Source organism: Primulina tabacum, chromosome 8 (genome assembly GCF_025594145.1).
Source record: "Primulina tabacum isolate GXHZ01 chromosome 8, ASM2559414v2, whole genome shotgun sequence".
NCBI classification, from domain to species: domain Eukaryota; kingdom Viridiplantae; phylum Streptophyta; class Magnoliopsida; order Lamiales; family Gesneriaceae; genus Primulina; species Primulina tabacum.
This window is the reverse complement of record NC_134557.1, coordinates 7,486,747-7,513,455: the sequence shown is the minus strand read 5'-3', so window position 1 is coordinate 7,513,455 and position 26,709 is coordinate 7,486,747. Positions and strand designations below refer to the sequence as shown.

At 36.4% G+C, this 26,709-nt stretch overlaps 2 protein-coding genes across 3 annotated transcripts; both read right to left on the bottom strand.

Annotated features, from left to right (window-relative positions):
* Positions 1 to 602: 602 nt before the first annotated feature.
* On the bottom strand, positions 603 to 6,536 carry LOC142553512 (uncharacterized). Its single transcript, XM_075663827.1, has 12 exons — positions 6,324 to 6,536; positions 6,131 to 6,224; positions 5,973 to 6,039; positions 5,598 to 5,699; positions 5,246 to 5,310; positions 4,702 to 4,797; positions 4,218 to 4,297; positions 3,919 to 4,132; positions 2,963 to 3,018; positions 1,667 to 1,792; positions 1,188 to 1,371; positions 603 to 965 (listed from the first exon to the last, which is right to left on the bottom strand). The coding sequence occupies exons 1-12, from the start codon at positions 6,353 to 6,355 to the stop codon at positions 840 to 842; spliced, it is 1,242 nt and encodes a 413-aa protein (XP_075519942.1). The 5' UTR covers positions 6,356 to 6,536; the 3' UTR covers positions 603 to 839.
* A 690-nt stretch (positions 6,537 to 7,226) lies between these two features.
* On the bottom strand, positions 7,227 to 22,878 carry LOC142553510 (P-loop NTPase domain-containing protein LPA1 homolog 2-like). Of its 2 annotated transcripts, XM_075663826.1 has the most exons (9): positions 22,591 to 22,878; positions 22,284 to 22,453; positions 21,371 to 21,442; positions 21,111 to 21,331; positions 10,640 to 10,721; positions 9,167 to 9,580; positions 8,318 to 9,061; positions 8,029 to 8,136; positions 7,227 to 7,779 (listed from the first exon to the last, which is right to left on the bottom strand). In XM_075663826.1, exons 2-9 carry the CDS (start codon positions 22,440 to 22,442, stop codon positions 7,414 to 7,416), a joined length of 2,166 nt encoding a protein of 721 aa, XP_075519941.1. In that variant the 5' UTR covers positions 22,443 to 22,453; positions 22,591 to 22,878; the 3' UTR covers positions 7,227 to 7,413. The 2 variants fall into 2 exon arrangements, with proteins under 2 accessions (XP_075519941.1, XP_075519940.1); XM_075663825.1 differs by having other exon boundaries at positions 21,111 to 21,442; positions 22,591 to 22,876.
* Between the last annotated feature and the right edge of the window lie 3,831 nt (positions 22,879 to 26,709).

Genomic DNA, 26,709 nt, shown 5'->3' with positions numbered 1-26,709 from the left:
ACGTTGACGACAATCATCTTTAAGATACGACTTCGAATCAAGAGAATGCAACACAATAACTCTTGATAAAACGTGACCTTATGGACTGACACATTTTTTGATACAAACTGCGGACGAACGCACTATTTGGTCCGAACGTTTCTATGATAGTCTAAGGGACACACATTGTTCCAAATGAGTCCAGTCTTTATTTCAAAAATAAAAAATTATTTTCCAAATAAATTTTGTCCAAAAAGATTAATACGGTCAAGAGACCTCACCTCACCTCACCACACCGCACAACCCCAGGCCGCTCGACAGGACTGCCGCGCGCGTGCGTTTGTTTCACTGAGAACCAGCCTATCAGCATCTTCCCCCTTCTAAAAATTTCTTGTGCTCCTTGAGACCCAAACCCTTAGCTCAAACTTAAAGCTAACGAGAAATACTATTTTTGGCAGGTTTTGCAACGTAAAACAACTCACTTCCTTTCATTTATTGCTTACCATTTATCCAACAAAATCAAAAGGAAAAACCAATAATTTGACCATAAACGTAACCAATTATTTATAAAAAAAAAACAAAATAAAGTTCAACCCTTTTCATTACGTACGTCATGATTGTCCCAATTTGATCCACCTTTATCAAGAGCAAAGACTTGTTTGATTACAAACTCGATAATAGACAAGATATTTCTGTTTAGGTCTATCTAAAATTAAAAAGCAGATGTTATTCCAAACCCAGATAAGACATGGCATTACACAAACTCCAACTAGAAAATAATTGGATGTCTTTCACCATATTAAACTTAAAAATTTGTTCCAACACATCAGCCAGGCTAAGTTAGAAACATAAATGATTACTCACTTATTAGGGATATTATCTGATAGAAGTTCCGCATGCATTTGCTTCATGAGTATGTCTTCGATCCCATTGACGAAGCTTGAGATATTCTGACGTATAGGTGCATTCAATGAGTTCGCTGTCTCCTATAAATTACACGTCACATAAGCTCAGGCCAAGAAATCATTCAGTCTTTAACAGTAAAGAGGCAAACAATGTGCGCTGAAATACAAATTTTCTCGAGTTTTACCCACTAATTTTTCTAGTTACGTTTTTTGATAATTTTTTTTTAAAAAAAATTGCATTGAGAAGTGAATGAAATATGATCTGCTGCAAAGAAGCAAGAATCAAGCATTAATACTGCTCACCACTATAATGCAAAGGCCGGCCAACGAAATCTCTTTGCAGAGCTGGCTCGAGCTCTTGAGTGAAATTAGCTCCAAAGTGGAATTTAATGTTGGCCAACCTTGAGACAGCTTTATGAAAGCATCAACCCCACCAACCATATGAGCTACTACTGTGTCTTCTTTGTCTAGGTACTCAAAAGAGTGCCTGAAACAATAGAAAGGGCATAAAAGAAACTGATATGAAAATCAAATGGTAACTATCACCTGATCTCTTTCCACTTCTATGTGGGATACATATAGGTGAAATGTTAATTATTAAGAACTATGCAGTTGACCACAATTGCAAGCATAATAGCATATAACAGAAGAAAATCATAGTGCTCAAATTAAAATCATCCATGGTTTTAATGATAAACTAAATAACAATTCTCTTTCAAACCACCATTAATACACGCTCAAATAACCAAGATCAAAATTAGCATTGTAATGAAGTAGTATACCTTGACTTTGCATTCTTCACAACTATTCGTCTGAGTGAGGCAAGAGCAATTCTATCTTGCACCCTCCTCACAAACCACTCCAGGGAAGATCTGGTTGTGATTACTGAGAATGATGGATAACGCAACCTGGATGCGGTAACAACTAAATAAATTTCAACTATAATATATATATACGACATACTGCAGAGAATAATGTAGTGATACAGTGGAGCCATGTAAATTAAGCATTTAGATTTATGACACAGATCAACTTAAGTTGATTTCAATGTGCATCAAGATGCATGTTAGATGCGTAGCCAACTTATTTCTGAAAGTTCACCAGTATGAGCATATTGATGACTCAACCTTTCAAATTACATATATCATCAACAAAGAGGGAAGTCCCAACATCATTCCACAGTTACATCATGCAAACACTGATCCAAACAGAAATCTAGAAATTAATCTGCAGTTGCACTGTGAATTAGACTGATTTCATCCAGAACCAAAAGGTATTAACTTTACACCTACACAAATAAGTAGCAAAGGATTTTCTCAAAGAATAATGAGAATCAAATATAATTGGTACAATACATATGGCAAAAATCAAAGGATGAAACTCAGTAGAATGCACAGATTTTGAACAGAGAAAGGAAAAAAAGGTGATAGTCACGAAAAGAAAGCTGTAGTTTGATACCTATCAGCAGTTAATCAGCGAATAAGGAGACAAAATTTCACCATCAATTTTGTGGTTCTATCACTCAAAATAGTTATCTGATGTTTAATTTACTCGAGTTTAGGTCCACCTCAATCGCACTGACAAACTCTTCATGCGGCATGGATTTAATCAAAGAAAAGAGATCAAATGACTCAAATCTGCCACCAACTAGTTGTTTCTTGTTGCATCAACCGTGCATATTTTACAACTAATTTAACAAATTAAGGATATTATCTTTTCAATGAATTTTGCAATCAGTCTTAATCCATAAGTGACATTGTGGACCTCCTACCATTTGCTAATGAACTTTAGTTTGAACACAAAGCACCAAAGCCATTAGCAGTTAGTTACTTCTATAAACTAACATATTTCTTAACATAGTAACACATAAAATAACGAACACCTCTAATTTTATGACCATAACTATTATCTTCACCAGGCAAAGAAAAATTTAACCTTCGTCAAGCTTAGAATCCATATAGATAATGGACATTTACAGCTAGAGGCAATCCATCTTATCAAAAATGTTTACAGTCCATGCACACATGAAAAATATAAAAAATAAAATAAATCTACAAACAATAAAAGAAATCACCAACCTGAAAGACTTGGCAGCATCAACAATTTCATCTAAGTATGTATCATTTGGGAAAACCTACAGATATATCCAAGGCAGAAAACATAAGAATGATTTAACATAAGAATGATTTAACTAGTGAGTCGTGATTATCTTAAAAATAAAAGCAGCAATAACTTGCAAGTTCATCCTCAGCTGCTATTTCAAAAGTAACTTCCAATCACTTGGTGATAAGAAAGGTTACAGAAAAACAACGGAATTTGACAAAGAACACAAAGTAAATGACCACGAGATAAACAAAACACAAAACATCAATACAGAGTTTTTCTGGCATCAGATTACCTAAATGACAATGTCATTACAGTGTAAAGCTCAGGTTCCAAGTTTGTGAACATAAGAAAAAATCTTGTAATACATGAAATGTTTTAAGATAGAATGTTATTTTAAGAAGAGGTTATCTTGCTAAGAACATTGGAAAAATGACTACAATATCAATGAATTTGATGCCATGAGTCCAATTTATAGATGTTACTCGAGATTAGAGTCAATAAATTTACAGGCATCTAAAGGTAAAAGAGGAGAGTGATAATTTTCAGCAAAAAGATTTATAGCCAAATGTCAGGCAATAAGAATAGCCCAAGTCCATCAGTTACGTGGCAATGATCATGTACAATATGGGATAAATGTGATGTTTGAGTTCATTCAAGACATTGAATAATTTTTCTCATGGGGATCATATGTGAAATAACACAATGTCACGCTACACCATGTTGTGTTATTTTCAGAATAGATAGCCGCAGTTAAGTTCTTGGCATTCACATCTTCATATAACTTAATTCGAAATTATGAATCGTGATAACTAATTTCAATTACCATATTCACTTATTATCAGATTCAGTATCTGTAAGAATAGTGTTGCTACAAATTTGCTGGAGCAATGGATCACGGATCACCTTCATAAATTTAAAAACGTCTTACCTCAACATTCTTTAATTCAAATGTTCCATCTATAGTTTCTATTATCAGCTCATGATTGAGTTCTGGCTCAATGACACCTTCTATTTCTTGCTGGTGCAATACACTTTCTAAATTTGGGATGTGCGTCTTCAAGGACAACCTAATGCGGTTTCCTTCAAATTCAACTACTCTGAGACCAGTCAATGTATCCTCAATTTTCTCTACAGCTTCAAACCTGTTAAGACGAGCGACCATATGTCAAATCATAATAAATAAATAAAAAAGGATAATGGATTCCGTTGTTTCTGAAAAGATGAAACCTCTGAATAATCGTATCCAGATCTTGCAGTGACTTCAAAGTCATCTTGTTCTTCTCAATCCGGTGATTGAGTTCCAACATCTTAAGGGGGAACAAAAAGGCAAAGAACTTTACTTAAAAATTGATCTAGCATGTCACAGAGAAATGCAACAATTACAGAAATGGTTTAATTACAATAATATCCATAATTTTCAGTTTTCAACGAAACAATTTCAATGCAAATGCAAAAAGGTCCATGCCTAAGAAAAAACCACAACGAAACTAAAGTATAACAACTGAGAAATCAAGGCCATTTGTTACAATATTTCAGCTGCAATTGTGTGAAAGAAATTCATATATGACTAATCATCAAAAGGCATCATGAGAAAAACAGTCTTTTAACATCTGAGATAGAAAGATTCCTTTTCAGAACATGATGAAAAATATTTGTATAATAGTTCATCAAAATTAAAATATAGAAAGGGCAAATGCTACAATGAATAAACCTCAAAACTAGAGTCGTGTGCATTTGAAAAGGTTTCCTTGTATGCTGCCTCATAAGAGACATTTGTTTGCTTGTCCTGTTTTTCTTTTTCAAGTATCTGCGCCATGAACAAATTTTTTTTATTAGAAATGCTAACTGATAAATTCAGGAAACAATTCAAGACACAAACTACAGCAAACAATATTTCCATTTGAGAGGTCGTGCAGACCACAAAGTATATGTAATACAACTAATTTAGAGTTCCCTTCAATTTCTTTGTACTAGTTTTAAAATGCAAAGCTTATGTGTTTCCGTCGCTTCAAATCAACTTTCTTCCCTTGCCTTACATTGCCTCAACATGCTGGAAAAATAAATATGATATAAGGTAATCATGAATGCTGATATTATGATAGATAGAAGCCTTGATCTATTAATATCAAGAAGCCATAGCTATACATGAAACCCCATTATTTGGTTAGGATATGAAGATTCAAAGTTTAAGCTAAAATCTCAGTATTGTAGCTTTAAATAATATATTTAAATCTGGAAATGCCATGCAATATGACCTGTGACTCCATAAAGTCCAAGGAACAACTTAATTTCTCCAGTTCGCACTCCAATTTATCATTATCTGCAAAACAAAAAAAAAACAAAAAACACCACCAACAACAATAACAATGTGTTATAATGCGTGCATAACTCAACAACATAAAAACATGAAAATGAACACAACTAAATAATGCTCATTGTAAACCAGATTATTTGGGGTGAAGTTATGAGATCGGAGTGATGGGAGGAAAGACTTGCTTGGTGGGTAAAACTTGATATTAAAAAAATTACTTATAAAAATATAAAGTCTTTAAGATTGAGGGTGTAGGAACGCCCTCTCACCTACTCAAACAAAAGAAAGGCTTTTACCTTCCATACATCTTCTTAAAAGCTCCATAATTTCACTTTCAGTATTTGCATTTTCTCCCTCTACTGCATTCAGTTCTTTCTTCAAATGCTCCATTAGTTCATCTATATTTTCAACATAATAAACCAACGTTGAGTTTTAACAAAAAGACGAACATCTAGTGAAGATAAAACAACCTCGGTGGACAACCAAATATTTGGTTGGTGGTTCAGCCAAAATTCTTTTAAAAATCATACTCATTAATGCCTTTAAAAGTATGAATTAGTCAAAAGCTACACCGTTCATAGCCAAATGAACCTTCGTTATTGCAAATTTGCAATCAAGTACTAGTTAAATAAAAACGACTGAAACAATAATAAGATAAATGAATTTCTCACTAAGGTCTTCATTCGCCAACGATCTTACATCCGAAGAACAGTCCGATACAACCTGACTAATTTTCCTCTGAAAATAATGAAAAGCTACCCAATTTTAACATCGGGAAAAAAAATGGAGAAATTGCTATCAAACACACGAGATTTTTCATTTCAATTACCTCAAGTTCAACTACGACCTTGCTCAACAAATTTTCCGTATCCTCGTCGCTAAGTTCTGAGTTTTCCGAGACGTTCCGGAGCTCCAAGATTCGTCTGTATATAAGAAAAAGAAAATCAACACCCAAAAAAAAAAAATTTAACACACAATAAAACATCGAGCTGAATGTAGGCTTGGTGTTTGAAGAATTACACCTTCGGAGAGAATTCAGATCAACTTCGCTCATTATTTTTCACCGACTATAATCTAACATTTCTGGGATAAACATATTATTTTAGCTCTCGTGTCTCTCTCCTGTAGTGTAATTTTGAACTCCCGCCAAAGGGAATATAATTTTATGGGCTACAGCCCAAATCACGAAGGCCCGAAGTCTGGGGGGGAAAACATAATGAAGCTGTTTAAAATTTATCATGAATTAGGAAGTAATAATTTAAGTATGGAAAAACAAAAGCAAAAAAACTCATGCTAGGTTAATGGGTGAAAATATTGTATAGTTGAATGAATGCCTTCAGTATTTATGCATTTAGCTTGCTAATAATAAAGAGAATGAAATTGCGATATTCGACCAAGGCTTCGTTAGCCTATGGCACAAGTCTTTCCAAAGTTGGAAAGGGTCTCGTCCATCTTGAGTTCGAGACCTAAAACCCCTCCCCAGGTGTAAACAAAATTGCCATCTTCTTTCTGGTTTAGCTGTTGTTATTTTTTTGGTATAGAAATCATTTAAGGGATAGATCACACAGTAATTACCGTACTGTCACTTCTTTCTTTGTTTATTTTTTATTTAAATTTAAAAATATAAATGTCATTTTGCTATCACCCGTTTAGCACAATATTATAATAATAGATAGAAAGATGGTAAATTGTGATATTATAATTTGGGAAGGCCGTGACAGATCAATGAAGAAAATTTCTTTTTAGAGGCATTAAGCGATATTTGAAAAACTTATTCATACATGATGCTATAGCGTTGTCCTATATCGGGAAGGAGCAGATATAAATCAATTTAATATATTTTTGAAAAATGTGCATGCGAGAAGTAACCAAATACTTTTAATCTAAATCTGCATGCAGGAAAAAACATTTACCTCAGAAATCTCTAAATTCAACAGCCAGATCTTCTCAATGCTAAACAACAGGCATTTGAGTAACAAAACGCCCAACTCCATTAACAAATTGCTGTGTCTACTGACAATGCCTCAAAGCTATGAAACGGGAAGAAGATACATCAAAGACTTTATGAGCTATGGACAACCACAAAATCTGCACCGCTACCTCCGAAGTGCTTCAATTAGTGGTTGTATTTGACGCTCCACGCTTCCCAAATGAAGGGATGCTTAGCGACCGTTTCCTATATCTATGGCCCAAGGAAGAGGGTAGAATTCTTCTATCGGTACTATCTCTGAAAGGAGATGTGAGAGTCGCATCTTTTGGTGACACTGACTGGGTTTCTGTTTCTGTCTCGAAGAGGTCATGAAAGTCATTTTCGTTTGTTTGGTCTCCTAAAGCGGAGGACACCATTTTGTGTGAATTCATTTTACTGACAAATTCTTCATCATCATCTGAGGCATAACCACTTTCGTGAATGTCCTGCATAGTAAGAACATCATACTCATCTGATTCCGTTGATCCCTCATCCACGGACCCTTCCAACTGAGATAAATAACATGCAATGAGAAACATTTTTTTCAACCAACAAAATAGAAAGCACAACGGCCCAAAAACAATGAATCCAGTGAAATCAACTATATCCAAATTGCAAAAACAAGTATCAAGTTATCAAAGCAGTTATAACATAAATTATGAAGCTTACAGATGGCAATATTGTGTATCACAAATTAATGTGGAGGATCTGTTCAATGTAGTGTGCCGAGGGAAAATTTTCCGACAACATATTCCTACCTCTTCTTGGAGCTGTTTTTGCTCATCACTTAAATCTTCGTCACTGTCTGTTTCAGGTGGTTCTTCAACATCTTCCTCACTACCATCGACAGACAATTCTTCCTTGAGCTGTGAAAAGGACAACGGAAAAAAAGAGCACGATTAGAACCAGGAAGGACCCATAGGTTGAAACTTTCATCCCATCCTGTTGGAAGCATATTTATGTTTGAAAAACTACGTACAAAATTTCGAATTATTAGCCAAGTTCACGGTTTAAGTTCACTTTGTAGTTGATGATGCTGTAACTTACTTCCTTAGCAGGCCCATCAGACAACATCCTCGGTGAGCTGCAACAGGATGAATAATATATACTGCCATTGTCAGTCAGCTCACCTCTTGATTCATCTACACTGCTTGCATGACTTGTGCCCCCAGTATCACTTGGCCAAGCACTAATACCAAAGTGACCAAACTGAAGGTTGACTGGTTCTGCTTTTCCAATCCGCAGCGGCCCATACACAGGTGTTCCAATTCCATTCCCAGTGGAGTGCCCAACAATGGGTTTGCCATTGTTATCTATCATGTCAACTGGCCATGCCTTTGCCACTGAACCATCATCATTCAAAAGTGCCATCAATTGCCTACTAGAATCTTGCCTTTGGATCAGCTGAAACATTCCTTTAGAACTCAAGGAATTGGCAGTACACTGATTCCTGTACTCCTCGTCAACAACAATTACTGTGTTTGTGATTGGATCATAAAGCTGCTCCCCTGCTTCCCGCCTTCTTAGGCAGCTGAAAACTGTTGCATGAATGGCTGCTACACTTTTATCTACATTAGTGTTGTTCATTTTTGGCACCAAATGTTTATCTGCCCGATTGCATAGATAGTCTTGGATTGTCCTGATATTTCTTATATACTTGACATACTTGTTTTTTGCAGGATCTAGTGTCATATACTTTGCGCGAACAGCGAATCTTTCGAGGTGTTTCTCTTCATTTGAAATATAAATCATAAAGGGTATAATTGAAGGGTGTTTCTTCATAAGCCCCATCTGCATTGCAAATTCAATCATAATCAAATCTGGCCTCTACTATAAACGAAAAAGTATGTCTCCGTGCAAATTTTCTAGAACTAAATGCATATTAAAAAATATTACCACAAAATTGAGACTTAAGTGGACACCCTCCACCACTACAGATTCTTTCCGTTCTTCCCATGCGGTAATCAATCGATCAAGGCTATCAATCACCATCTCACTCTGTGCCTTGAATCCTTCGATCGCCATCTGCTTCTGACTGATAACATCCCTAGCAGAAATATTTCCTTCGGATTTTCCAGTTGCAAGAATACTAGAGGCATCATCCTTGCCGACTGAGGTAGATGAAATGCCAGCTGATTTCTTTGCTTTCTTTTTGGCCTTTGCCTCTGCAACAGCCACTGGATCTAAATGTTCCCCGGCATGATAGGTTGAGGCCCACAGCAGTGGATTTTGTTTTTCGTCAACAAAGCTCCTCATCATATGCCGAATTGAATCAGTAGATATAACAGTCGTAATTCCCAACCTGCTTCCCTGAAATAATAGTGTATAATTGAATTAAGGTCATATAATCAATGTCATAAATGGCGGGAGGCAATGGCGGGAACGGTCCACCACCTAGGCGATTGAATTTTTTTAGCAATTTTTTATAAATAAGTATATATAATCATGCAATGTTATTACAAGTAATCATCAGTTTTTATATATGTAATTAAATAATGTTTATTCATCCAAAAAACTTCATATAATATAATAAAATCTAGACAAAGTACAAATATACATATATAAACGCAAACAAACAAGATAATCAAGGTGGTGGCTGATGGCAGCGGCTGGAGACGGTTTGAGGCAGGTGGTGGCTGATGATGAAGAACACTTGAAATCAAAAGTAAATACAAAAGAAAGTGAAATGTGTTTTTATTATATCTAGAGTTTTCTAAATTGATTGACTTTGATCGATTTTTAAAATTATTTGACTTTAACAATTGATTAGGATTTTAAAATCATTGACTGCCTCGGCCACCTCCACCGTCTGCTCGCCCGCCGGATAGCCTCGGACCACCTACAGAGACCACCTTAGACAAAGGCGGGGCCGATCGATGGCCACCTACCGCCTAGGCGATCGAAGTAGGCGGCCGTCTTGACCATCATTTAGAACATTGCATATAATATAAATAACTAAAGAAGTTAGCATGGGTAGGCTTAAAGACAAATGCAAGAACCAGTATCCTCTTAACACTTAAAACTCACTTATCACATTTCATAAATCAATCGTTTTACAGTTGAGGTAAAACAAAAAGCTCCTTTACTGCCATAAAAAGCATGTATGTGCATATCTCACATCATATTATTCTGAATATTCATCAAAACATTTTCTAAACAGATCCAATTTGATGAGATTGCGTAACAAAAGATTACCTAAACTTGTAAAAAGATATTGATTTATCAACTCGACTCTCAATGTTCATACAACTATGAGTCTGTGACACTACAAAGTTCAAAAACTATCGGAAGCTCGGGTGCTAAAAATGAAAAGAGAACGAAATAAAGAAACTTAACCAGAAACCAAACTCAAGGCAACAAGAGACATACCAGTAAGGCAGATAAAGTAGATTTTCCACAGCCACTAGTACCACACAGCAACACCGTCACAGATTCCTTTCTTTCTCGAATTCTGAAATGAAAACAAACAAATAAATAAAACAGAACAAGTACCTTTAAATGTAAAAATAAAAATAAACAAAACAAAATAATAAAGCACCGTAAACATTTAACAATTTATTGAAACATTGTGTTAATGGACACATCAGCCAGCAACCATAATATCACATCGCTCATTTTTAATAAGTTAATTTTACAACCATAAGTACATTAATATTTCATGGCTGGGACTTGGCTAATAAAGCATGACACAAAAAATCTACATGAAAAAAAGTCATAAATTTTCAATGTGAGAATATCGTGACTCATGTAAGTTAGTTTCAATGCATGTGTGACGATAGGCAAGGTTATAGAAAGGACAACATGTCGGCAATGTCAATCGAGGTAATACATACTGCCTCAGTTCTAAATATATAGGCTTGTTTGTTTATTCACAATGGAAATAAGAATATCAATGGAAAAATAAATTTTATATTTTATCCTTGTTTAATTTATTCAAGAAATAATTGCACATATTTTGTAATGCCCAAGAATTGTAGGGTGATAAAACGAAATTATGAAGTGTTGCATGAAGGAGGCACCGCACCCGCGCCTCAAACAAGACCGCACCCGCGGTTTTGACTCATGAAATGTGGAAGATTTACAGTAGCAAGACCGCACCCGCGGTGCAAAAGCCGGCGCACCTGCGGTCATTATTCTGAAATTTTGGATGTGATACAGTAGGGTGAGCGCACCCGCGGTACATAACTGAGCGCACCCGCGGTCGATGATTCTAGAAAATTGGAAGGGGATGCCGTGAGCTAACCGCACCCGCGGTCAAGAAGGAGCGCACCCGCGGTCTTGCGTGTTGAACAAAGAATGAAACATGTGTCCTTAACCATGCATATATCAAGTGTTGTCTTCATTTCAGCTGGTCATCACCGAGAGAAAGGAGAGGAAAAGCTTCATAATCTTCAAGTTTGCTTCAAGCTTAGAAAATAAATTGTGCAACATCTAGCCATTCAAACTTCAATCCAAGCATAGACTCTTGCTCCTCTCATCAAGGGCTATCTAAGGATGTAAGTATCTTTAAGTTTCAGCATATTTTGAAGTAAGAGATTGGGGAAAATCAGATTTTGATGGTTATTATGTGTTCTTATGATTATTGTGAATGTATATTCGAAACCGGATCGAAGAAACGATACCATATGTGATCGTTATGATTTTCCAGCATATATTGAGTTGAGATGGTGCAGAATTCAGTCTTGTGGATTGATGTTGATAAGAATTATGAGTATTGCTATTGAGTATTGATATTTGAGTTGATTGGTATCGAGAAATTATGTCGCTATGCCGTCAAAATGTGCCAAGACTAAATATTGATCCGTACTAGTATAAGTTTGAGTTGTGGATTGATATTGTGATATGTGACATTGCCATTCCAGATTTCTACTGACAAGAATCGACTTCAAGACTTCGATCTCAATAAAGACTGTACGACAAGAAGGTATAATTAATGTGAATTCGGAAAGATACAACTCAAATGAGATTCGATTTGAGTTTCCCAAAATCACATAATTGTCATGTTTGTACTTTATATTGATTTATATATACGTACTGAGATAGGAGAGTCATTGGTAGATACGCCAATTTTCTAAACGTTCGGTGATATCGAAACATAGGGGAAGATTCACTCCGATTGTAGAATTCGATACAGACAGGACCGAAGTTTAGGAATAAGATGTAACGCCACCCCGATTGGGAGAGTAGGTGGGAGACCTGTTACATCTTATTCACACCGGGATCTCTAGAATTAGATATGAATTGAGTCAAAGATATGAGTTTGAATTACATTGCTTGACTTATTCTGATTATGTTTTATAGTCTATAAGATGTATTGTTGTTGATTACATCCATGATAGTATGTTCATGATTTATATTGTGTATATGCATGTATACATGTTTTATACTGGAATTTGTTCTCACCGGAGTTTCCGGCTGTTGTTGTGTCTGTATGTGTGCATAACGACAGGTGGGACAGGATCTGGGTCGCGACAGAGATGAGAGATTGAGATAGCGTGGAGATATCGGGCATAGAAGAAGATTACTAGTGGTTTCTTACTAGACATGTACTACGTGTGGTGTGTAGTTAGTATTGAACACTAGTTTGTATACCTTTGAAATGAAACAAGACATGTATTTATGTTTGTTGAAATAAAAGAGAGAAAGTTATTGTGCTTGAATTATATACATTTGATTTAATGTTAAAAGCAAAATTTTGACCCACATTTTCTAGCAAATATCCAATTAATCCCAAAAAGAATTGAGTTAGAGCCCAGGTCCCCACAACAGGTGGTATCAGAGCAGTAGGTTCTGTAGACTGAAATAGAAGTGAATGAGCGGGGTAGATCGAGTCGTCTTCCTTGCTTTTCTTGTGTTAGCATGATTTATTGCTTTCCCTATTACATGTTGTCTCGTTATCTGAGTTGATTTACAGCATGTATTCGCAAAGACTGAATCAGAACCGATTCTGGATCAGAGGTATATGATCAGAGGAGGGCTGAGACAGATTGTATAGATTGTGTATTAATCTGTTTGATATTCAGATATGCCGCCTCGACGAGTACAGCAACCAGCAGCAGGTCGGGCACCAAAACAGGGTAGTACATCCAATGATCCGATGGACGTTACTGCTACACCGATGGAGACCTTGTTGAAACGGTTTCAGTCTTTCCGACCACCGACCCTGAAAGGTACAGAAAATGCAGTCGAGTGTGAAAGTTGGCTAGAGGATATCGAAATGCTATTTGATTCCCTTGAGTACACTGATGACCGACGAGTGAAATTGGTGGGACATCAACTGCAAGAAGTAGCAAAGAACTGGTGGTTGACTACAAAAAGAGCATTGGAGCACCGTGGCACACCGATTACTTGGAAGATGTTCAAGACTGAGTTTTATCAGCGATTTTTCCCCGTGTCCTACCGAAAAGACAAAGGTGCTGAATTTGCCAATTTGAGACAGGGACAGCTGAATATTGAGGAGTATGTTTCTAAGTTCTCTGCATTCCTCCGATTTGCTCCTCATGTCGCAGACAATGACGAAGCCTTTGCGGATCAGTTTATCAATAGCCTGAATCCAGAAATCTTTACCTTGGTGAATACCGGTAGGCCCAATAATTTTGCTGAAGCATTGAACCGTGCCAAGGGGGCAGAAGCTGGATTGCTTAGGCAACGAAACACTTCCTATGTCGCTCCTACTCCGAAACCGCCACAACCTTCAGTTCAACCCCCTCCCAGATTTGAGAGCGGTGGTAGCAGCAGCGGGAGAAAAGATCAGCTGAAAGCAAAGGGAAAACAGTTCAAGAGATCAGGGAGCAGTTCGTCGAGCTCCAGTGGGTCACGACAGAGAGGTCCTGGCCAGAGTACAGAGTATACAGGTGTATATTGCAGTTCTTGTGGAGGTAGACATGCCACCGCGCAGTGTCAGGGTGTGATGGGCAGATGTAACATATGTAGGCAGCAAGGACATTTCGCCAAAGTCTGTCCACAGAGAGGTGCACAGAGATTTCAAGGTGCAGGGTCATCTGCATCAGTGACTCAGCCTGAGAGGCAAGCTTCGTCTGTCCATTCCTTCCAACCAAACCCTACACAGACCCAGCCCCGAGCTAGAGGTAGCCAGACAGTGAGCCACCCTCCCAGACAACAGGCTCAGGTCTTTGCACTGACAGAGGAGCAGGCCCAAGATGCACCGAACGATGTGATCGCAGGTAACTGTTTTATTTGCGGTTATCCTGCCTATGTTTTGATAGATACAGGTGCATCTCATACATTCATATCAGAACGTTTTGCATTATTACATTCATTGCCTGTCGAAGCATTAGCTACTGTAGTGTCTATTTCTTCTCTGTTGGGAAGTGGTCTTATATCTGTGACTTCAGTTAGAAATTGTATACTACAGTTTGAGGGTCACGAGATTGATTTAGATTGTATTGTGCTTGGGTTAGCTGATTTTGATTGTATTGTTGGGATTGATATGTTAACTAAGTACCGAGCCACTGTAGACTGTTTCCAGAAGATTGTCAGGTTCAGACCAGAGATGGCTGACGAGTGGAAATTCTACGGTAAGGGTTCCAGATCTCGGATTCCCTTAGTATCTGTTTTGACGATGACTAGATTATTGCAGAAAGGAGCAGAGGGGTTCCTTATATATTCAGTAGATCTACCGAAACCGACTCCGTCATTGGCAGATCTGCCAAGTGGTACGTGAGTTTGCGGATGTATTCCCAGACGAGATTCCAGGGTTACCTCCAGCCCGAGAGGTTGATTTCAGCATTGATCTTATACCAGGTACAGTTCCTATATCTCGAGCTCCGTACAGGATGGCACCTATTGAACTGAAAGAATTGAAAACACAACTAGAAGATCTTCTAGCCAAGGGATATATCAGACCGAGTATATCTCCTTGGGGTGCACCAGTGCTATTTGTACGAAAGAAAGACGGTTCGATGCGATTGTGTATTGATTATCGGCAACTGAATAAGGCAACGATAAAGAATAAATATCCATTGCCTCGTATCGACGACTTATTTGATCAGTTGCAGGGATCCTCTGTCTATTCCAAGATCGATCTGAGATCTGGATATCACCAGCTGAGAGTCCGAGATGTTGATATACCGAAGACAGCGTTCCGAACCAGGTATGGCGTTACGAATTTATTGTCATGTCCTTTGGTTTAACGAATGCTCCAGCGGTGTTTATGAGTTTGATGAACCGTATCTTTCAGAAGTATCTAGATGAGTTTGTTATTGTTTTTATTGATGATATTTTGGTATATTCCAAGAATGAAACTGAGCATGCCGGACATTTAAGAACTGTGCTGCAGACATTGAGAAATGAGAAATTATATGCTAAACTGTCAAAGTGTGAGTTTTGGCTGAGACAGGTTGTCTTCTTGGGTCATATTATATCTGGAGACGGTATATCTGTGGATCCGAGTAAAGTTGAAGCTGTGATCAGTTGGCCGAGACCGACTTCTGTGCCAGAGATACGCAGTTTCATGGGTTTAGCAGGGTATTACCGACGATTTATTAAAGATTTCTCCAGTATAGCGAAACCGATTACCCAGTTGACACAGAAGAATGCGCCATTTGTGTGGTCTAAAGCTTGTGAGTCTAGCTTCTTGGAGTTGAAGAAACGACTGACTAGTGCTCCAGTGTTGACGATACCTTCAGGTACTGGGGATTTCGTTGTATATTGTGATGCATCTCACAGAGGGCTGGGATGTATTCTTATGCAGCGAGGACATGTGATCGCATATGCCTCGAGACAGTTGAAGCCACACGAGACTCGCTACCCAATTCATGATCTTGAATTGGCGGCCATCGTCTTTGCATTGAAGATCTGGCGTCACTATCTCTATGGCGAGAAATTTGAAATCTACTTTGATCACAAAAGCCTGAAGTATCTATTTTCTTAGTCAGAGTTGAACATGAGACATCGTAGATGGCTCGATTTGCTGAAGGATTTTGATTGCGAGATCAAATACTATCCAGGAAAGTCGAATGCAGCAGCGGATGCCTTGAGTCGAAAGGTATGTTCCCTATCCTTATCGACGATAGGTGTTTCGAATATGATTGAAGATTGCTGTTTGTCTGGATTAGCGTTTGATACAGATAGTAGACCACTACGACTTGCTACGATTCAAGTTGAGTCAGATTTGATTTTGAGAATTAAAGCAGCACAAAAAACTGATCAGAATATTCAGAAGTCGATTCAGATGGTCAGATCAGGACATCAGTCAGAATATCAGGTACATGATCATATTCCGTATGTGAATAACCGTCTTGTAGTGCCAGATGTTTCAAATTTGAAACAACAGATATTGTCAGAAGCGCACTGTAGTCGGTTCAGTATTCATCCTGGTGGCAGGAAGATGTATAACGATTTGAAGACACAATTCTGGTGGAAACAGATGAAGTCAGACATTGCAGAGTTTGTGTCTAAGTGCTTGAATTGCCAACAGGTGAAGGCCGAGAGAAAGAAGCCCGGAGGTCTACTTCAGAGTTTATCTATTCCTGAATGGAAATGGATCACATTTCCATGGATTTCGTTACGAAGTTACCACGATCATCCCGGGGCTGTGATGCGATTTGGGTCATTATTGACAGATTGACCAAATCAGCTTGCTTTATTCCGTACAGAATGACGTACCGACATGATCAGATGGCCGAGATATATATCAGAGAGGTGGTCAGACTGCATGGTGTGCCAAAGTCGATCGTATCAGATCGTGATCCACGATTCACTTCACATTTTTGGCACAGTTTACAGCAGGCGTTAGGTACGACATTGCATCTGAGCACTGCTTATCATCCCCAGACAGACGGACAGTCAGAGCGGACTATCCAGACCTTAGAGGATATGCTGAGAGCAGTAGTGCTAGATTTTGGCACTAGTTGGCAAGATTCACTACCACTTTGTGAATTCTCGTACAACAACAGCTATCAGACGAGTATCGAGATGGCACCGTTTGAAGCGTTATATGGCAAGAAGTGCAGATCTCCTCTCTATTGGGATGATATATCGGAGGAACCAGAACTTGGGCCTGATATGATTCGTGAAATGACTGAGAAGGTGAAGATCATTCAGAAGAGAATGAAGACGGCGCAGGATAGACAAGCCAAGTATGCGAACATCAGACGTAGACCGTTAGTATTTGAATAGGGAGACAGAGTATTCTTGAAGATTTCTCCGTTCAGAGGCGTTGTCAGATTTGGCAAACGCGGGAAATTGACTCCTAGATACATTGGTCCGTACGAGATTCTTGAAAAGATTGGTGATCGAGCATATCGACTTGCTCTTCCTCCTTCTTTATATGGGATACATGACGTTTTTCATGTATCGATGCTGCGTAGATACATGCCTGATGCTTCTCATGTCATTCAGCTTGATGAGGCCGAGCTTGACGATACACTGAGTTATTTTGAGCAACCATTGCAGATTTTGGATCGAAAAGAAAAACAGCTCAGAACGAAGACTATTCCGCTAATGAAAGTCCAGTGGAGTCGTCATGGTACTGAAGAAGCGACTTGGGAAACAGAATCAGAGATGAGACAGAGATATCCCGAGCTATTTTCATGATGTAAGTATTTATTCAGTTTTGATCATATTGCTTCTTGTACATACTTTGATTGATTGCTGCGAGTTCGAGGACGAACTCTTATCTAAGAGGGGGAGAAATGTAATGCCCAAGAATTGTAGGTTGATAAAACGAAATTATGAAGTGTTGCATGAAGGAGGCACCGCACCCGCGCCTCAAACAAGACCGCACCCGCGGTTTTGACTCATGAAATGTGGAAGATTTACAGTAGCAAGACCGCACCCGCGGTGCAAAAGCCGGCGCACCTGCGATCATTATTCTGAAATTTTGGATGTGATACAGTAGGGTGAGCGCACCCGCGGTACATAACTGAGCGCACCCGCGGTCGATGATTCTAGAAAATTGGAAGGGGATGCCGTGAGCTAACCGCACCCGCGGTCAAGAAGGAGCGCACCCGCGGTCTTGCGTGTTGAACAAAGAATGAAACATGTGTCCTTAACCATGCATATATCAAGTGTTGTCTTCATTTCAGCTGGTCATCACCGAGAGAAAGGAGAGGAAAAGCTTCAGAATCTTCAAGTTTGCTTCAAGCTTAGAAAATAAATTGTGCAACATCTAGCCATTCAAACTTCAATCCAAGCATAGACTCTTGCTCCTCTCATCAAGGGCTATCTAAGGATGTAAGTATCTTTAAGTTTCAACATATTTTGAAGTAAGAGATTGGGGAAAATCAGATTTTGATGGTTATTATGTGTTCTTATGATTATTGTGAATGTATATTCGAAACCGGATCGAAGAAACGATACCATATGTGATCGTTATGATTTTCCAGCATATATTGAGTTGAGATGGTGCAGAATTCAGTCTTGTGGATTGATGTTGATAAGAATTATGAGTATTGCTATTGGGTATTGATATTTGAGTTGATTGGTATCGAGAAATTATGTCGTTATGACGTCAAAATGTGCCAAGACTAAATATTGATCCGTACTAGTATAAGTTTGAGTTGTGGATTCATATTGTGATATGTGACATTGCCATTCCAGATTTCTACTGACAAGAATCGACTTCAAGACTTCGATCTCAATAAAGACTGTACGACAAGAAGGTATAATTCATGTGAATTCGGGAAGATACAACTCAAATGAGATTCGATTTGAGTTTCCCAAAATCACATAATTGTTATGTTTGTACTTTATATTGATTTATATATATGTACTGAGATAGGAGAGTCATTGGTAGATACGCCAATTTTCTAAACGTTCGGTGATATCGAAGCATAGGGGAAGATTCACTCCGATTGTAGAATTCGATACAGACAGGACCGAAGTTTAGGAATAAGATGTAACGCCACCCCGATTGGGAGAGTGGGTGGGAGACCTGTTACATCTTATTCACACCGGGATCTCTAGAATTAGATATGAATTGAGTCAAAGATATGAGTTTGAATTACATTGCTTGACTTATTCTGATTATGTTTTATAGTCTACAAGATGTATTGTTGTTGATTACATCCATGATAGTATGTTCATGAATATTGTGTATATGCATGTATACATGTTTTATACTGGAATTTGTTCTCACCGGAGTTTTCGGCTGTTGTTGTGTCTGTATGTGTGCATAACGACAGGTGGGACAGGATCTGGGTCGCGACAGAGATGAGAGATCGAGATAGCGTGGAGATTTCGGGCATAGAAGAAGATTACTAGTGGTTTCTTACTAGACATGTACTACGTGTGGTGTGTAGTTAGTATTGAACACTAGTTTGTATACCTTTGAAATGAAACAAGACATGTATTTATGTTTGTTGAAATAAAAGAGAGAAAGTTATTGTGCTTGAATTATATACATTTGATTTAATGTTAAAAGCAAAATTTTGACCCACATTTTCTAGCAAATATCCAATTAATCCCAAAAAAGAATTGAGTTAGAGCCCGGGTCCCCACATATTTCAAAAACATAGTTAACAGAGGTATATTGATAAAGAAAAACTACTATATATAAAAACTAAAGTATACATTTGGGAGAACCAGAAAAGTAAATGCAGTACATATATATTAGGATGGAGCTAATAAATAATTCCAGGAAACCTAACTTCAGAAATTATAGCAATTTCATGTTCCCAAATCGGCATATCTCGACTCCTAGTATGAAAAGCGGTATATGTATAAAAAGTAAAAACACAACACTAATGAGCGTGTACATATATTGAATCGTAGATTTTTCAATGTATGTTTCAACATCTGAATGGAAAATTGCACCTCAGTATTCTTTTCAGTTGATCCAAACCACATTTTCTTAGTTAAAACGAAACAAAAAAATTCATATACTAAAAATGGCTCTCACGCAAGCTGCAGATGCCACCCCAGTTTCTAGGTTCACAGCTTAGGACAGGAGAAGAAAGCACCAGCAAGAAAAACAGAGAATAATTTTTTTTTAAAGAGTAGGAAAGTTAAAAAGTGAAAGGTTCTCTTGCAATGAAGTTCACCATACTCACTAGAAGGAACTGTCATTCTGCTCTTACCTTTTCTATCCAATTAGAAATGAGTGAATCTTTACTAAAGAAACAATTAGTTCGACTACATAAAGCAAAGAATCACACTACCAAGAGAAAGATCATTTATAATTTCAATATATTTCCATGTTCACTATTAAATCCACCAATTAAGCTCAGTGTTTTATTGTCAATCATAATTCAATAGTATTTTTAACAGTTGCAAAATCATCATAGTAAGAGTAGAAAATATGCGCCTACGAGTATTACATCTTCCTCTGAGTTCAAACCTAGAATAATTGCAGGAAATATATCATACAAACAAGCTCGGCCAGTGGTTTCGGAATCCTTATGAATACCCAATATTGCAAAGGTCCAGGAAGAAAATGAAAGGGGAATAAGAACGCATTAGCACGTTGAAAGGTGAACTGAAGAAAAGAATTCCAGTTGGCAATAGATGACCAATTTTTAGTATGATCGCATATTATACCATGTTCAGAACTCTTCTGGGAATTCAGAATAATTCTTAGGTTATACTCACAGCACAGGCTCCTTCTAATTTCTGAATGCGCTTAGAAAAGATAATATGACATAAATTAAATTGATAATCAGTTGGTTGAGCTTGTGCATCACTGATGAAATAAATGAACATACAATAGGAAGGAGGCTGAAGAACAATTTGACAAGCCCAGAGAATACAACCAAAGTAAAACACCAAAAAAAAAGTTATTACAGTGTACAAAGACTCCCTTCATGAATAGTCGTCCCATTTCAACTTGAACCTAAAACATCATATTTAGTTTAAGATGGGCATAAAACGGTAACAGTACCTGCAAGCTAATATTAAATCAGCCCTTTGATTCAGTCCCACATACTTGTAGTCAGAAAGCGCTCCACAAACAACATTTAGAAAAAATATTCTTCTGACAACCACAGTGGTGCGCCTTTTGTACAATTCAAATGGTTCCCCTTTGCTTTTGCTCTTATCTTCCTCTAGAGTGAACTGATCAGAGTTTGTCTTATCCAAGCAGGCATGAGCGCCACGTCCTGTCTCACTATGAGGATACACTGCAGCATCCTCAAGGGATACATCCACAAAAGCTGAAGCCAACTTATTAGCCAACCTTTCCTGCCTCATCGTTTCAAATACCCTTTGACTAATCTGAACAAATTAGGAACGTAAGAATCACAAACAAAAATATCACGAAATTAGGTAAGGGATAGGCGCAACAAAGACATGCATGCTTGGACTGCACTAGATAATACATGAGATCGTTTCCTATTGAGAAAAAAATGAAATTTCTGCTAGCAGATTCAAGATGTCCTGAATCTAATAATCTTACACATTTTTATAGACAAATAAAGCAACCAATTGCAAATTTGAATCAAATTACTGAAACACCAACTGCTATAAATAAACAAAAAAATCCAATGAAGATTTCAGTTGATCAAAATGGCAAGAGATCTGACAATCATCACGAGAATGGTGGAAAATTATAGATCCCCATGAAACATGGATCATTGATTCATTCTTGAAACAACACATAACAGCATAAGCCCAGATATGCATCATTACTTCACTACTTCAAGAACTATCATGAGATTCTCTGGAGGTACTACAATTCACAAAAACTACAACATGAATTTATTAACCTAAACTAAAATGATGAAAAGGCACGCCCATTTTGGATCCACTAATCCACAAACTAAAGATTCAGTAAATTGCAGATCGAGGGTGTTGAGAATATGACATTAAGATAAACTATCAGGCAATAAAACATGAGTTCAGTTCCTAGATCTAAAAATCAATCTTTTTCTTTTCATCGTAATTTCCAATCAATCATCACACGCGGTTCACACATAACATCTTAAAAGCCGTGCATGTGTCCAAAAACACAAATGCATAACACAGGTCAAGTAAACTTTGAAAAGGAAGTTAAAATAGGAAGCACGACTCTTTTTATAAATATGATACAATATAACTTCTAAAACAAATAGAGAACCTTAAAGGCGTGCCGAGGCTTGCAACCCATGAGCTGCAGAGAACTCTGTAGAACAGAACGCGTATACCGAAAAGACGGAAAATCCTTCTTCCCGAGGACCGCATCATCGTCCACCACTACAACGTACAGTAGCTTCGTCACCCCCTCCGCCACCGCCATTCCCCCCGAACCTGTTCAATCCGCATGCGAACAGAGCACAATACACCCCCAAAATTAAAACACAGCTCAGATTCAAAATCAACGAAAAGACAGTTCATACGCGATCACAATACCACAATGCATGTTAGTAAATTTAAGGGATCCAAACCTTGAGAAGGTAATCCAGAGACTCCGGATAGGGTTTCAAGAAGCGGAAGCAGCGGCAGTTGGAGAAAAAGCACGAAAAAATAGAGTCGGAAGCGAAGCAGACGCAAAACGACGTAGTTCTCGAATCGATCTGTCCATTTTCAACAGCATTTGCTTCGGAGAATACCACCTTCGTTCAACACTATACAGCAGACAGTGAATTTACCGATTCGGGGCAGATTTATACACGGGAATCGCTGGGACCCGGGAAGGGGTATTCTAGCGGAGGAGAGTGGCAGAGATTGTAATTTAATCTAAGATGGGTGGGTATATTATTTAACATAGGACTCTTGCTTTTTATAGTCACAAAATTCCAAAATATAAAGTCAATATTTGTTTTTTTTTTTTTTAAGGTAAATATTCTTTTATACTTTTTAAAATTTCACATTTTTTTCTGGCGATTGTCATCATTTAAACTTTTACGGAAAAAAATAAAAACAAAATCTTACTTTGTGAAATATATTACTATTTTTTAATCAAATATAAATAAATTACTATTTTACTAACCAAGTTATTATAAAATGCGAAGCTAAAACTTTTAATTATAGCTGTAGTAATAAGTCCACACCTTTGAAAAGTATTTCTTTTGATATATATTATATTATAACTCTATTGCTAGAATTCGACATTTTAATTTATTTATTTACTATTAAAAATTTTAAAATCTAATAAGTTATCTCATTTATCCAAAAAAAAATTAAAAATATATTATGTCCGAATAATTTGTATTATTATTATTATTACAAATTGACCGTGAGTGTGATGAATGAACTACAAACTCGGTGTCTTGTCGAAACAAAATTCACATGAAGGAGAAAAGGACTGTTGAGTAATTTTAGGATGTTGAGGGGCCTAGCGGGGGTGGCAACTAGTAAATTTATAAAAGCTCCACGGGATTGTGTTTTGTTTAACTTTTAATTATGAATAATGTTATATATACAGTTGAATTTGTATAATATTTTTTACAATATAAAAAATTCATTTGTCAAAATCTAATGATAAATTCGATATAAAATTTCACGATATAATTATTGTAAATATTTTTATACAATATATTTGTTGTATTTTTAATATTATTCTTTTTAAAATCGTGCAACGACACAGATGTTATGTTTCTATTACTCTATCGACCGACCGCGGTAATTATTGTACACCAATATATTTCTTAAAACAATCACACAACAATCACAAATGAGGAAACGAGATTGGATTAATAGAGCATTTTCAATGGGCATATTATGTTTGGTGAGAAACTTCATCTCGCGACCTTGTCATAGTTGATGACTTTATCGTCATGGTTGATTGCGAGGGTAAGATAATGTTGTGGAGATAATGTACAAATATTAATTTTTTATGTTGAAATATTTATTTTTTTATTCTATTTAAAAATGGTAATTAAGAAAAAATATGAAAGCCTACAGAAAAAAGACAATAAAAAAAATTACAAATAATTAAAACAAATAAATTATGAACCTAATAAATCATTGTCCAAATCTAGAAAGACCAAATCATCTCAATCACGCCTTTACTTTTGTTATTTTTACTTTTATTTATTTAGTTTTTTTATTAATTATTTGAATTATTTAAAATATTTAAAAGAAAAATGTGTTGGCGGTGCTTCACGACATTGAGAGAACCCGCGTGGTGGCCTGCAACATCGTGCAAGGAGCTATCCTCACACGATTTCATCATCCCTTTAAAGGGCAATAATGGAAATGGACAATAAGCCACTTGATCGTCTAGACTTCCGCCCATTGTCGTACATTCCCCTTGTTACTTTGGAATGGGTCAATTTCTTGTCTATTTGGGTACCAGCATAAAGAGAACTTCAAGATTTGTGGGAAAATTGACATACAAAGGTTCAAATATTATTACTCTTATTATTATTATTATTAAAATCTAAAAATGCATAAAACCCCCTAAAAATATTAATATTCTAATGCATCTTTTTTTAAAAAAAAAATCAAACACATTTCACTCATTTTATATGAAGTTTTATGTCTGATTTTTAAAAACACGAGGTATTTTACATATGATGTTTATTTTTCTTATTCACGAGAGATGTTTGACACAACTAACCCTTATTATATCGTTCAAATGATTTAAGATTCCCAACTAAAAAACAAAAAAAAACAAAAGAAAAGGGTACCTTTGCATAGCGTCTGATGCGTGAAAAAATAATCAGGGATTTAGGGTAAATCGGTCTATTATAATTTATAGTCAAAATGTTCCAAAAAAAAAAAAACAAGTGTTTGGCTGCGAATCACCGATATAACGTCAAAGAACAGCGTTACACTGCAACAAATGTCTTTGCCCAGGCCATTTGGCCATTCCCATTACGAAATGGCCATTTCGGACACGACAGCAAACCATGGTCGGATCCACTTCTTAAACTTAAACGTAACTGCTATATCTATTTTTATTATTATTGATTTTCGCTAAATCTATTAGATAATATAATTTATATTCGTATTTTTCTAAATATGCAACGGTTTCTAAATCGCCGGCAAAATATGCTGATTTCATGAAAGTACAAAAAAATGCACTTCTAAGTTCTAACTGTAAGATATTTTAAAATATATAAAATAAGATATCGTATAATACCATAATATGTTTTTGGAAAATTATTAGAAAATTAATATAGTTATATTATAAAAATGAGAGTCATGTTATAATCTATAAAAGAAATAGAGATGAGCAGAGAGAATTCATAAAAAAAAGAGATAACGAGTCAATACTCATGTGTAATTTTTATTGAACACAGTCAACCTATTTATAGGGGAATATTACAACATACAAATATTTACTTATATTATCTTGTCATATTTATCATTATTACAAGTATAACTAAATAAGGTAATCATCTACAATAAGAATATATTTATAACACTCCCCCTTAGATGATTATTTACAAAAATAATTGATTCGTCAAATATCCATTTGGCAAGATGGACCTTAGAAACTTCATCGGGACTCAATGATGCCTCCTTTAAACTTTGTCAGTAAAACACATTGACAAAAATCAGAACGAGATAAAAAGAGTGCATCAATATATACTTTCTTTGGATGTCTTCCCAATGATATATGCGCCTCGTTAAAACCTTTATAGGAAAAAACAGTGGGACAAAATCCTAGAGAAAGAAAAAGAGTACGACATCTCTCGTTAATTGTTAATTGACTCATTAAAAACTTACTTTTGAAAAACCACGAGAAAAAAATAATAAACGAGGAAAAAAGAGTATAACTTTGACTGCTCTCTTTATTGCAAGCATCACTTAAAATGATCAACTCTTCGTATTCTTAACTTCTACACTGTTTTGCCAAAAGTTGATTCGTGTGATCATTTTAATTTGTATAATGACATGATCTATTGAAATAATAGTTTTGGACGTTGAATCTAAATCCATTTGATATCTTTTATCCTAAGAGGATTTTATATATATATCACTATCAAATTAACTCATCAATGACCACTGTAAATATTTCTCATAACCGATTTTGGGTTAGAAACTCTGAGCTAAAGTGTGCTCATATTTCACATGTCATTTATCAATCATTTTTATTGACAATCACTACAAATTGTATTTCAAGATAATTATCATTTTGTATTATAGCAAAAAACACATTAATAATTATATCATTTTGATCCCAAATAATATGCAAAATCTCATCTTTTAGTATACTTGTTATTCTTCATGAATAACACCATCTAAATTGGATTCGTTAAAATATTTGGTCGATCACGCTTTTAGCGTCTTTTATCTTTACTTACAAGTAATATATGATATGTCATGCAAGATATCAATTTCTTTCATAACGACTAGCTTCTATTATTCTTTTGACATTGAGATATCCACTCATTCTTTTTAAAAAGGTTTTTTGTCGCTTCAGACGAGTTGTATATGTTGTTCAACTAGAACATTTATGAAGCTAAATAGTATAATCGATCTTATATATAAGGTCAAATAACATATTTTGAGATTTAAATTTGGAAGTTCATGTTCACTTTATACTACATTGGATCGATCTCAAAAATATTTTTTTAGCTTCTATTTCCTTCCCTCAATGTTGGAAATATCAT